The 13,595-nt window shown below is 39.8% G+C and overlaps 1 protein-coding gene across 1 annotated transcript; it reads right to left on the bottom strand.

The window, feature by feature from the left end:
• Positions 1-367: 367 nt before the first annotated feature.
• pfkmb (phosphofructokinase, muscle b) lies at positions 368-9,116 on the bottom strand. The gene is made up of 22 exons (XM_026168075.1): positions 8,874-9,116; positions 6,582-6,655; positions 5,988-6,065; positions 5,523-5,712; positions 5,139-5,304; positions 5,006-5,050; positions 4,477-4,585; positions 4,290-4,385; positions 4,114-4,206; positions 3,900-4,025; positions 3,654-3,718; positions 3,493-3,556; positions 3,223-3,369; positions 3,008-3,078; positions 2,807-2,894; positions 1,796-1,948; positions 1,531-1,695; positions 1,370-1,431; positions 1,173-1,284; positions 972-1,071; positions 760-865; positions 368-631 (listed from the first exon to the last, which is right to left on the bottom strand). Exons 1-22 carry the CDS (start codon positions 8,956-8,958, stop codon positions 490-492), a joined length of 2,337 nt encoding a protein of 778 aa, XP_026023860.1. The 5' UTR covers positions 8,959-9,116; the 3' UTR covers positions 368-489.
• Positions 9,117-13,595: the final 4,479 nt, after the last annotated feature.

Below are 13,595 nucleotides of genomic sequence, written 5' to 3'. Positions count from 1 at the left end.
TATATGTTAAAGGTATTAGTGCCATGTTGTACTTAATTATCATAATTATTAATAATAATTAATTATTAATTAATAACAATGCACAGTGACAATGGTATTTCAGAGCACATTTTGAGTCTAAAATGTGGTTAAAAGAGTAGAAGAAATCTGATGTAATATTGGACAGCTCTCATATAAAGGGAAACAGTTACAGATAACTGAAAAGCTGTATTTTATATAAACTTTAGATTGAAATAAAGTGACAGGCATTATATTTGGGTGCATAAAATAGACAAAAAACTTTTTTGCACAGCAGCAGCAGCAGTGAGATAAGCAATGAAGGAAAGTGATCACCTTGGGATTTGGTGAAGGAGTCCACTGTGAGACAATTTTTTTTTAAATTAATAGCTTTATTTATATTGCACTCTCCTTAAACATGGTTTACAAAGTGCTTTCAAAGAAGACAGTCAGGTCATGTGCCCATGCCTTATAAATAAGCCTACAGCTGAACTACTGATTAACTAAGCCCCTCTTCTTGATGACATGCTCCATTGCAGTCTTTTCAGAGATGTCCAGGCTGACCTTGTACTTGGCCAGGATTTTCAAGATGGGCCTCAGCTTTAGCCACCACTGAGTCTTTGGAATACGATGACTGCAGAGGGAAATCAATGAAATCAAGAGATCAAATTATTGAGTAAATATGTAAAACATTCTTTTTGAAGTTGCATTTAGTTATTTCAGCGCACTAGATAGCAGAAAAGAATAGAAATGCGGTCTCACTCAAAGTCAGTCTGTTCTGACAGTTCTGCCAGAGGCTGAAAAACCAAAGCTCTCTTCCTCATGCCCAACACGCAGGCTGAATCCTGAGAGTTGGCGAAGATGCGACCTTGAGGTTTAAGGTTTAAACAGCACAAGTGGCATTAGCACAGGGAACATCGATGGTCAGCAAGTCAATACAACATTTTGCTTTCTGAGGTATACTAAAATCTCACCATGTCTGTAGCATTCCTTCAGCTTGTCAGTCAACCACAGGACAGACTTCATCCCCATCTTTGTGCCAAAATTCCTGTCAAAAGGACTAGGGGTTCCACCCTGATAACATACAGGTTTCCTTTAATGCATAATATTGAACTGGGTGTCAAATAATGATCTTGGAAACAAAAAAACAAGAAGATCTTCATTAAGCAGTTCACCTGCTGCATATGCCCAAGGACGTTCTTCCTGCAGTCAAACACGCCCTTACCCTCCTCTGAGTACAGGTTGAAGATAAAGTCAGTGGTGTAGTTTGCATTGCACTTCTCATTTCTAAAACAAAAGTAGAATAACAGATAAGATATGACCTCCAGTGGTGAACCCTATAAATGTAATAATGTTGATAATTCCCTCAAACCTCAGAATGAGTCCTCTCTTCACTGTAGTCTTCATCTTCTCCACCAGATGTTCCACATTTAGCTACAAATTAATTTTTTTTTTTTGAAGTCAAGAATAAGAAACCTGTGTTTAAAAATATCCACATATCCATCAGTGATTCTCATAACGAGACAGACAAACCTCTAAGTCATGAATGTTGAAAGGCTCTTCATAAATGTAGGCTGCATCAGCTCCACCTGCTAAACCAGCCGTGGTTGCCAGATAGCCGCAGTATCCTCCCATAGTCTCTATAATGAATACTCTTCTCTTGGTTCCAGCAGCAGATTGCTTGATCCTGTCGCACGTCTACAAATGCAGACACATGAGAAGAGAACAATGTGCTGCATAGGACTTTGATGCTTTGTTGTTTTGTTGTGCTTAAGAGTGTGCCAAATAAGAGCTTTACCATAGTTATGGTGTTGAGGGCAGTGTCAGCACCAATGCTGAAGTCGGATCCAGGAACATTGTTGGACACAGTAGCGGGAACAACAACGAGTGGGATACACAGCTCCTCATATTTCTCTCTAGCTTGCACCAACTGCAGACCTCCCAAAAATGCCTATGAGGAGAAAACAGTAAAAGAATGAGTGTCTGTCGTTCTTGTTTATGTGCTCTCAATGTGGCAGGAAGATACGGAAACAGAGTAGACTGGTTTCATCCACACAGAAACTCACCTCCACATTTGTTGTGGGTAACTGGCACTGACCGAGGGTTGGTTTTTTGTGTGTGTGTGCGTGCGTGTGTGTGTATGTTTTGCAATTGCTGTAAACCTGTTTCTGTGCTTGTTTTGGGTTAATTGGAGGTGCATGTACTGGGTTGTGCTTCCACTCTAGTGCACAGATGCTCTACACTACAAGCTCAGCTGTCACATTTTCCTGATTTTCTGTGTAGGCCAGAGCCTACTACATGCTGCAGTCTGAAGGCAACCTACACTGTAAGAGGTCTGGGTTCTATTTTTAACTTTCACAGTTAAAAATAGAGAGGGTAGCTGACCTATGGCACAGCTGGTTCTAGCTTTGGACTTTGTGTTTTGTCATTCTCCAAGTGGGAATTGGACACTCCCTCATGGGTGCAAATGTAAACACATGTTAAATACGTTATTACTGTGTTAAAGAGATGTGAAATGCTGCATCAAATACATTGTTTGTTTGTTTTCCTAAATGTACTGTTTTGTGTATTAATATTTTTAAATTATAAAAGAAATCAACTTAAGCTTACTGTGATACAATGTATTGAATGGCAACGTTTATGCTAATACTGTACATGGTCCCTTTTAAATAAAACTACTTAATGAATAATAATAATAATAATAATAATACCTGCATTTACTCTTTATCCCTGCTCAAACCTAAAATATGTAGGTTATGGTGTGAATACCGATCTACCTGTGGCATTATCACAGTCTAATGCTGCTCACCTCAAAGCCTCCGATAATGATCACAGCATGAATGTTGAACTTAGTGATGCTCAGACTGATCTTCTCCATGAACTCCTGAGGCAGGGATCTTCAGAACAGAAGAAAGCCACATGATAACAGATTAAATCTCCCTAAGATAAAAGTTATGGAGATGTAAGACTTGTAACACGCACTCTCATTACTGCACTTGTCACCTCTCACCTCTTTGTGCCCAGGAAGGAGCCCCCCTTTCCAGTCCATCCTGCCACTCCAGACCAGCCAATGGGCTCAATCTGTGGAGTCACAGAGCATGTGCTCTATCGTATGTCATGGCTGTGCACAGTTATGGTAAACAGCTGTTTAAATGCTTAAACAGTAAACGGTCCCTGGTCTGGCTTATTTATTTAATTATTATTTTTTGCATGCAATTAGATTACAATTCCATGGGCCAAGCCATCGAAGCCATCATGCACAGCCAACATCTGGTGGCCCTGGAGGAGTCCAGTTCTGACAGCTGAACGGACTGCAGCATTCATTCCAGAACACGGAGCTCCCACATTCAGTATGGCGATGTTGATATTACTCTGGCAAAGAAATATTTACAGACATATTTGATTTTTATTAAAAATATTTACAGAGAGATATCGTTTTTCAATGAGGCTTAATGACTGAAAGACAATTTATTCGGTAGCACGGCAGTTTCAAACCTTTGCCTCTGGGGGGCGGACATGAGCCAGCATCTTGTAAGTGTTCCAGTTGTTCTCAAAACTCCTGTTGCCAGAAATTAGAACAAAAAAAATATGGACATTGAAAAATTATTGCAGCACATGAGCATTTCGTATTAGCAACACAAAAGTACATGTCTCACTTTCCCCTGAGCTTCACCGCATCATCATACCGCCCCTCAGCCATGGCTGTTGTGACATCTTTAGTCTGATATAGGTGAAGGTGGAAGGAAAACAAAAATCTGGGTCAGATATTCTAAAATATCAACCCCAAAGCCAATTATAGCTTGCCTACAGTATCTCATACATGTTATATATTCCATATTGGATACTTAGAAGATCCCGTGTGTCGAAATCTGACTTTTTGTGTGCTTAGGATCTTAACTCACCACTTGCACACACTCCATGAGTGGAAGTCTGACAGCCATGTTTCCCGACAAGCTGACCACACAAGCAGGAGTCTCTGGTGTGGCCTCCAGTAGAGCCATAACTGATTCCACTCCCATTCTGCTTGCCTGAAACACATTTTCTTTACACAGTTAACTTTATAAAGAAAACAATACCAGCCGGTGATTCATTGTGAAGATCTTACTGAGACATTACCAGGATTCTATCAAAGGCAGAGGGAGTCCCTCCTCTCTGCACGTGGCCCAAGATGGTTGTGCGCGTGTCAAAACCTAGTTTCTTTGATACCAGCTGCACAGACAGATGATTTATGAGCAGTCCTTCTAACTATAGTTGAGCTTAACGTGGTATTCTAGAGTACTGCCAATACTGACCTGTTTGACATGATCACAGGTGATTGGTTTACCTTGGCGGTCCATCGCTCCCTCTGCAACAATGATAATATTCAAGCGGGTGCCACGGCCTCTTTGCTAAGAGGGACAGAGTAAAACACAGTATTGCAATTCACTTTTCATGTATGGACTGTAATGAAGCCAAAGTGAACATGAATGTGAAATCCACCTCTGTTAGTCTTCTGAACAGATGCTCCTCCCATCCATCATCTGGGGGCATCTCTGGGATGAACACCCAGTCAGCACCACAGGCTAGAGCTGTCACCAAAGCCAGGTAACTGGAAACCAAACAAACTAAACCAAGTAATATTTTTTCTAAAACTTTAAAATATCTAACGCTCATATTGGTACATATTAAAATGAGATTTTTGTTGTAAAATTAATTCCTAGAATAATGATAATAACAAACACGATAAAGGAATGTGACCAAGTAAACATAAGATAAAACAAAACAAAACAAAACATCGTCCTCAATTTTAGAGATGATATCAAGAATTTGTGGATTGTTTTTAAAGAAACTGGGATGACATAACTTGAACACACATATATCACACACAACTCATCACCTCCATTTCCATCTATTTTGGTGTCAGTGCCATATTCTGTGGTTCCACAGAGATAATGTAATTACAGCTTTGTGACTACTGAACTGACACTTGCACTGACGCGCACAAAACACTCACACAAGCTGTACTTACCCACAGTGCCTGCCCATTACCTCCAGGATGAAGGTCCTCTGGTGACTGCACAATAACAGATTTTGGGTCAGGAGTTCTGAAATCAGTTGTCTCCTTTGTTCACATTTAAAAATGCGAATGCCTCTGGGCATACCTCTGTGCGGTGGTGGTGATGGCATCCACGATCTCTATGATGCGATGCAGGGCAGAATCAGTGCCGATGGTCATGTCAGTTCCACAGAAGTCATTGTCAATGGAGCCCACCATGCCAACAATATTAAGGTGGGAAGCGGACTTGGCCTCAATTGCCGTGATCTTACCTGAGGACCAAAATGACAAAACACTTGACAAATAGGCTAACAGCAGTAAAATGCACCTTGCCACGTTCCATAACTAGCCCTGTGATTGGCTGGTGATCCAGAATCGGCGCCAGGCATAGGCAACCCTGAACTGGACAAGTAGTTTAGAAAACGATGGATGTTTCATAACAACATGAGTTTATTGTGTCGCTAAGAAAAGTGAATTCTGTGTTTCTCACCGGCTTTAACAAGGTCTGCCAGCAGCTCGCTCCACTCTGTTCTGAATTGGTTTGCACCCGTCAAGCTGCCATCACCTCCAATCACACACAGGTTGGTGATGCCCAGCTTGACTAAGTTACAAGCAGCCTTTGTGCGACCCTCCTTGGTTCGGAAGTCCTGACAGCGGGCACTGCCGATCACAGTCCCACCCTGACGTCAGGCAATGAAGAAGGGTTTCAGACCCCGACAAGAATCACAAAGAGGATAATAAGGAGAATGGCAGCTGCAATTATACAAAATCTAAGCACAAATGTTTCATTTCTATTTAGTATTGCAATTTAAAAATGCTGATATTTAGCTGCTAGTTTGATCTACTGCTTTAGAGTGTAGCAAAAAGTTAGTCTGTGACCATTTTTTAACATAAAAAACAATAAAACAAACAAAAATGAAAACCCAGCAGTTTTTGCATCCTTGTGTGTTCTCACCAGCTGCAGCATCATTGACACACTCTCCCACGTAGCAGGGCGGATATTGTCTCCTCCATCTACTAGACCCTGGTAACCCTGTTAACAAACAAGAACAATATCACCTCAGTGAAAAGGGTCATATCTTGGATAAAGCTTTGGGCTTAATAACACGGGAATCTTAGTGATTATATAGTCAGCTACTCTACTCCGTCAGTTGATTTTATTATTATGGTGGGGATATTAGGCAGTGGAATATATGCCATATAGAATCAAATAATATTTTTAAATTTTAAAAAGAAAAATAACAAGCATAGACTTTTTATTTTATTATATATTTACTGTTAACGGTAGTATTAACTGAATAACAATATTAGGTATGGTAATAATAATAATAATGGATTGGATTTATACAGCGCTTTTCAAGGCACCCAAAGCGCTTTACAATGCCACTATTCATTCACTCTCGCATTCATACCTGCAATATTAGGTATGGTAATTTTGGTTTGTTGCACAAACATCATGCCGAAACTGAACATACCACCTGGAGCTCTTGAATCTGTGTTTACAATGATTAATCTGAAGAAACCAAATGAAGTTAAAAGCAGAATTTACCTCATGCACAAAGAAGACCTTGGCTCCAGTGTAAATTCCCACTCGGACTACGGCCCTCACAGCTGCGTTCATACCTGCAGGAATAATGTATAGGAAACTTATGACAGCACAAAAGTTTGGTTTAAATTTTTGGGATAGATGCGGCACTTCAGCAACTTCCTGCCTAACATATGTATGTCTAATGATTTAAAGTCTGAGTGGTTTAAAGTTTTGTACCATTGCCCACAGCCAGAGGGTTCTGGGTTCAAACCTGTGCTAAAGGTCTTTTGCGCAGAGGTTTCTTGTTCTCCTTGTACTCCCACTGCCATCAAAAACACACAGGAGCAATTCTCCTGTGATTGCCTTTGGCTAAGGTGCTGGGTTACACGTGGAGCTGGCCCCCACATGCTACATGCATGAATATCCACCACTCCTAATCCTACAGATTTTCTATACCTATGGCAGGGATGTCACACTCCTTTTACAATATGGGGGTCATACGGTCCACTTCGATCTCGGGTAAGTTAGATCAATGAAACACCTTTTTCTATCAGTACAGAGATGTTTAACTGCACATTTAATCTTTAGAATAATTTAGTATGAGAAAAAGCAATGCAAAGTCAATTACAACAATATATCCCAGTTTTCTGCATAACAAAGTCGCCACAACTCTTTGGGCATAAATTGTTAGAAATAAAATTGTGTAAAATGACAGAAAAGGTTCTGGTAGCTCATTCTGCAGGCTGTCCTGCAATTATCAAATACGAGTTTATATTTATTAACAAAAATATTCTATTCTTTTATTACTGGACACATTGTTAAAAACAGAAATGAGAATAGGAGTGAAAAAAAGGGAAGGTTTATGTCATTTGTTTATCTATTATGGTGGTATGTAAATGGCCATAAGAGAGGTCTTTATTGATAGGAAAAGCTGTAAAATGCATGAAAATACAGTTAAAAGTTCAAAATGATGCCCTTCTTAAAAATTTATGATAACTGGATTAGCATATTTTCACAACCGATTTTTACACCTCAGCCTCGTGGGGATCACTAAAGAATATTCCACCCTCGCTTGCATTATTTTTAGTTTTACATCAAAGTCTGTCTGGTTGTCTCTAAGTTAGTGGGGTAACTCGAGTAGGCTATTTACTCTTTCCAAGGCACCATTTTCTTTGATAATAATCTGCATTGATTTAGCACAACTAATCTCTGCAAGTATAATGACAGTTCTTTTTTTAGACTTCATATTAACATGTTTCATCAGCTGATAAACACCAAATGGGAGCATCAAGAACCACAAGAGAGCTGATAGCGGTAAACTGCTGGAAAGGAAACTGGGCCTGTGTCTGCTCTTTTGAAGGGGTTGTTTAAAGGACAAGATATGGAAAATTAACTTTAAGGGTGTCAAGAGCATCTCCACTTACGGTGTAAAAAAGGAGAGGAGAGTAAGGAAGAATTGGACTGCACTCCCACTCTATCTCCCCCCTTTACAAACACATGACAGAAAGGTCACGCCTCTAAAATTAGCCCCCATAACAGATACAGTTCTACAGAGAAAGGTGGAAGAAGAGGAGGAAGAAACTTGGTAAATGACATACAAGTTCTAATGAGGATTATGTATTTTAGGTATTTTGGGAAAATAAAGAAAGGTTAGAGATATCCAGTTTTGCACTCTGTTCAAGGATCTTATACATTTGAGATGGAAAAAAAAGGAATCATTTGAATAGCTCACTGCCTCACATGCTTACACTACAGGATTGTGTGGGGTCACTGACACGCCTCCCAAAGGTCACAGTGGAGATATTCCTCATCAAGTTAAAGGTCAGGGGAGCATCTATCTCTGTCTGTAGTTCTACCATGTCTGGGTGAAGTCCTTCATGCTGCCCTTTTACATAAGTTATCCATAAGAGTGGATAGCTCAGTAGTTTAACTCTTTAGAAGGAAAATCATTAAATATGATCAGTGAGTAAAAATTTGCGAGTAGTTACAGTCGATATTAAAACAGAGCTGCTGTGGTGATTAAACATGGCAGTGAAGTTTGTCTGGGCCATTCTTAGCACTTTAGCTAAAACTGATTTACAGTGTTAAGTCTAATTCATTGTTATATATGCACAGTTTGTATTCATTATGTTTATTATTTGTCTTTGACAATCAAGAACAGTTTCAAAGACAAGACTTAAATTCTTGACTGTATTGTCACTGCTGATGAGTCCCTAAGTGCTGATTTTCACCAGTCAAATCTGCCACCTGCTGAAACAAAACAACAGCAATACTGCCTGGGCACACCATGCTCCCCGGAGACCATCTACTTACCCTGGGCATCGCCTCCGGAGGTAAGCACGGCAATTGCCCGACCCACTCCCATCTTCGTGGGGTCGGTAGGACTCTGTTGTGCCATGGTCCTGGAGCTGAAGCTGACTGGGAGAAAGAGACCTTGAATGCAGAAATCCCTGCCACCCTGCTGTACTGTGTACAGTACAAGGAGCCTCTAAGTCAGCCTGCCTGTTATGGAAGGTAGTAACAGTTGCAAAAGTGCACAGCCCAACTATCCTGTTGGCAGACATTCGAGGCACACATAGTTGTGCTTACGCATTTAGACACACACACACACGCACACACACACACACACACACGCTCTACCAACCCCCCTTCCTCAAAATATGGTTTGCCCCCATGGTGTCCCGTAAGGCCATTGGGCCACAGTACAGCCAATTTAACAATGCCCACCGCCACTGAATAGGAGCATGGCAAGGTTGTACTCTCATGCCAAGTCAGAGGAACGCTGCACAGATCAATGCTGGCGGTGCTGGGTGTTATTTTGTTTATTTTGTTTATAATAAGAAAAAAGTCTCCTCTCAGTTCAGCCAGTCAATAAGTCCAATTCAGTGCTGAACCAACAAGACCTCAGGGTATTCCATATAGATGACTACTGCTCACAAAGCCTGTAATTCACACAGCAATTTACACTTGTTTGTATTGTTTGTATGCAAGAAAATGTACAAATCTTCTGCACCACAAAACTGTGCCCATTTTTTTCTTTCACCTGCACACACATTATACCTTGTTAGTCCCCTGTTGACATGCACAGTTATGAATCAGATGAGTAATTACATGCAGCACAGTATTACACCTCCAACAGATGTGGGTACAGGCTTGTTTGTGTATGAGTCCAGAGGGTTTTTGCAGTTTTTAAAAATGTTTGATGAATCACACCTGAAGAAGCTGAATTAATTGAGGAACCAGCACGGCAGAACGAAATACATTATTTTTGGTCTCCTAAATTAATGTTGAATTAACTATATTGCTATGTGTTAGATGAAAAATGAGACAAAACAAAGCTAGATGAAACTCAATATTTAACACACAAATAATAGTTAAACAAACCAATGTGTGGGATGTCAATTTTTGATATCGATGCATGTGTGAATTGATTATATATGAAAAGTAAGGATCAATATGACAACAAGCTAACTGCAACAGTTTGGTCTGTTGCAGTTAGCTTGTTGAAGCTGACTTTAAATAGACGCAGGAGCTGCTATCTGTAAACCTCACAGGAACCCCTCCCCTCCTTTCCCCCATTACTGTGAAAATGCACAGTCATCCTAACTGAATATGTCAAACCGTGTCATTTTTCTGTATTTACTACCCAGTAAGGTATGACAATTTACCAAAATAAAAATAAAAACAACACGTCAAAAGTTCCTGAAAACAAATTCAACCAGTCAACCGGTCTCATACTGCCATTTGAATAAAACACAGAGTGAAACATAGACCATACGGGCCCATACCAAAACACACAAAGGAACAAATTTTACCTTGGCACTTCTTTCTTAGCCAGAGGAGCAAGCAGGCCAACAGGGTGGCACAAAGAAGCCACAGAGCAATGAGGAGCCCTGAGTGCCACATCCTCCCAGTACCTCTGTTCCTTTGAAACCATTCTGATCTGTATTAATAGCTTTGATATCACTTCTTCATTGTGGAGTAGTGAGCTTCATCGTTTAAGCATGTTGGGTAATCAGATACAAATTGCAAGTGTCTGCAGCAGTCAGACGGCTGGGTGGATATATTAAGATCATGTTTTGGTTTGTGTTAACGAGTGAGACAGTGGGTTTAGGCTTCAAAAACAAAAGGGAATTGGTAAAGTGCTAAAATAGTCAGAAGATGTTTAGGATGTTTTTGGCCCCAGTCACTCAGGCCTAGAGACCAGTCAGTTGCTAGGTGAAATTGGTTGCAAAGAGGTACACATTATTGTGCCAAAAATCCTCTTTGCAATTGCTTTGGTTCCTAGCAAAATGCCACCTGTAGTTGCCTGTAGTTTGCACCGTAAGAAGGGTTACAACTATAAAATTTATACAAATACTGAAGTCAAAAATGTCCAGTAAAAGCACAGTTACAAGCAATTTTATTAATCATATAAATATGTACTAAATGCAAATCAATTAATGAAACAAAATTTTAAAAAATCCACCAGTCCTGGTGAATATTAGGTTAGGAAATAAGGACATGTAAGCTATTAAAATTGCTCCAATACTACTACACACAATTCCAGTACAAAGCCAAGTGGCAGCATGATCCACACTGCCCCAAATGTGCACACTGGCTACTGCAAAGAAGCCCTGAAGAAGACAAAGGACCAGGGTTAAAATTCATGTCTGATCTGCTGACAATTAGCAATTGTGACAATTTCTGAAACAAGTAAGCATGCTTATACAACTTTATGTGTACTCGAGCTCTGACTTCAGTTGAAGAGATGAGGCGTGAGCTGAGGAGGAAGGGTCTGACGTTTATCCAGATTTTCTCTTCCCTTCATGTGTTCACTTATTTGGTGAAGGAGACTCTTCGCCAATGATAAAACATAGGTTTAGTCCTTCATATCTTGAGTTTGAAGGTGCAGACATGAATTAAAATTTTCATCCATGTCATGCAAATGCCTAAAAATTCTCTTCTCCTTTGCCTTTGGTGTACTACATATGTCGGCTGATCTCTAGCCACATACATAAAACATGACTAGGCAGAATAAAAATGTTCATCTTGGCCACAATATCTAAGGTGGTGGAGCTTCCACAAATGGCGCCCCCTCCTATGTAATTTTGATAGATTAATTCTAAGTTTATGAGGATGCATCAGTTTGTTGGAAGATTTAATTACAAACTAATAAAAAAATAGAATTATTCTTTTTTCCGATTAAATAACCTCAAAAAACAACTGTCTGTACCTTTAAAATTGCCGTATGCCGCAGAGTTGAACTCGCCAGACGATGTGTTCTGTAGTTCAGTTCATTATAACTTTGTCAAATTTATTTAAAGAGCTGACAAACTGGTTTAATGTCTCTCTGTTGGTACAGTATGACATTATAACAGTGGTGTCATGTTAAATGGGGTCAGTGTTTTTTAAATCGATGGCTGACTTTGCAGCCAGCAAGCTATGCAGCCACGTGACAATGACACTGGAGTGGCTCTCATACCAACACAGGTTAAGATTACAGCAGTGAAGCACAGGCAGACTGACAAATAACATGCATTATACACACAGCTACAGTATATTTTTGAGGACCCCCACTAATATAATGGACACCTCAACCCATAATCTCAGCAGCATACCTAAATGTTTGACGTATCCTAACATTAAACCAAATCTTAACTGTAACACCACGTCCTCACCTTTTTCTAAAAAAAACCTTTCAAGGTCTCAAAGTCTAATTCTGTGTCATAGGAACAGATTAAGACTTTGGGCGCACATACACAACCAGACAAGCTCATGCATCATGATAGTTTAAAAAAGAGCTTTAAGTTAAATGGTTTTCTATTGTTGTGATTCATCAACTCATGTCATCTGTGAAGGTCACGACTCACAGCAGCCCCTTTAAGAAAACACCTTTCCTTCAGTAAAATGACCTCTAAAGCAGATACATCACTGTGGACAAAAGGCAGCTTTGTGCACCATCTTTCGAAAAATTGTGTGCCCCTGGTGGTTTGAGTGACATGCAGCTCTCTCCTGAGGCGAACCCCAATCAATAGCACCATTTCCAGGTAATCCCTGCTCCTGTCTTCCTGACACTGTTAACACTCACACTGGCTGTAATAAACCAGATGGATCAATACAAGACCAGTTCAACACAAAACACTTCCATCTCAGCTAATGCAGTGATATGTGGACTGGATATCCCTGCAATCTGATCCCTCACCATCTCTAATTATCCAGTTGTCTGTAATATTCTGTAATTTATGTTGTGATTAAGACTGTGATTATCTATCTATCTATCTATCTATGTAGACATAAAGAATCATTTTTTTAAACATTTTTTCATAGATTGACTTTTCCATAGTAATTTAGATTAAGTTTTTAAATTTCTGCACTACTACATTAAATGTTTTAACTACAGGTTACATGTTTAGTAGTTACAGGTAAAACTGACGTTTTTGCATACCAAAGGGTCACAAATAAAAGAAAATGTTTACATTTTTGTCAGATATGGTGAAACAGAGTCGTTGCATTTGCTGTTTGTGAATGAACATGATTAACATTGTGTCAGGCCCTCAAAGGCCCATACTGAACCAGAGAAACTCTGCTCATTGGTGTGTTTTATTACCTTAAGTCAATCTAGGACGAGTATATTGTCCTAGATTGTCCTAGAAGTATTTTGTAGACTTTTGTAGACTCTAGACCTGGCATTGCATGAAGTTAAAACCACTGTGGTAAAAATTAATCAGAATGAAAAATAGATAGTGAAGCAAAAGGCCATTTTGAGGTCAGCACTTTGCTCCCTTTCAACATAAATCCTGTACGCTATTGCTCTCCCTGATCTTTAAATAAAGGGGAAAAAAAACCCCTGACAGATCCTTGCTTAAACTCACAGTCAGCCAAGAGATGGCGGCAGCATCAGACCTTTCCCATCGCTCTGTTTATGAGCACTGGAGAAGCACACGCAAAGCTTTAGCCGAATGAATCATGCACTGAAAGTGTCAGTGGAAATTTTGTTAGATTTTATTGCAGTTTAATCAGCTCAATGAATGTTTTAATAGGCTGATATTTCAG

Source organism: Astatotilapia calliptera, chromosome 5, assembly GCF_900246225.1.
Source record: "Astatotilapia calliptera chromosome 5, fAstCal1.2, whole genome shotgun sequence".
Classification (NCBI taxonomy): Eukaryota; Metazoa; Chordata; class Actinopteri; order Cichliformes; family Cichlidae; genus Astatotilapia; species Astatotilapia calliptera.
The sequence above is the reverse complement of the archived record's forward strand: the minus strand, read 5'-3'. Positions and strand labels throughout refer to the sequence as shown.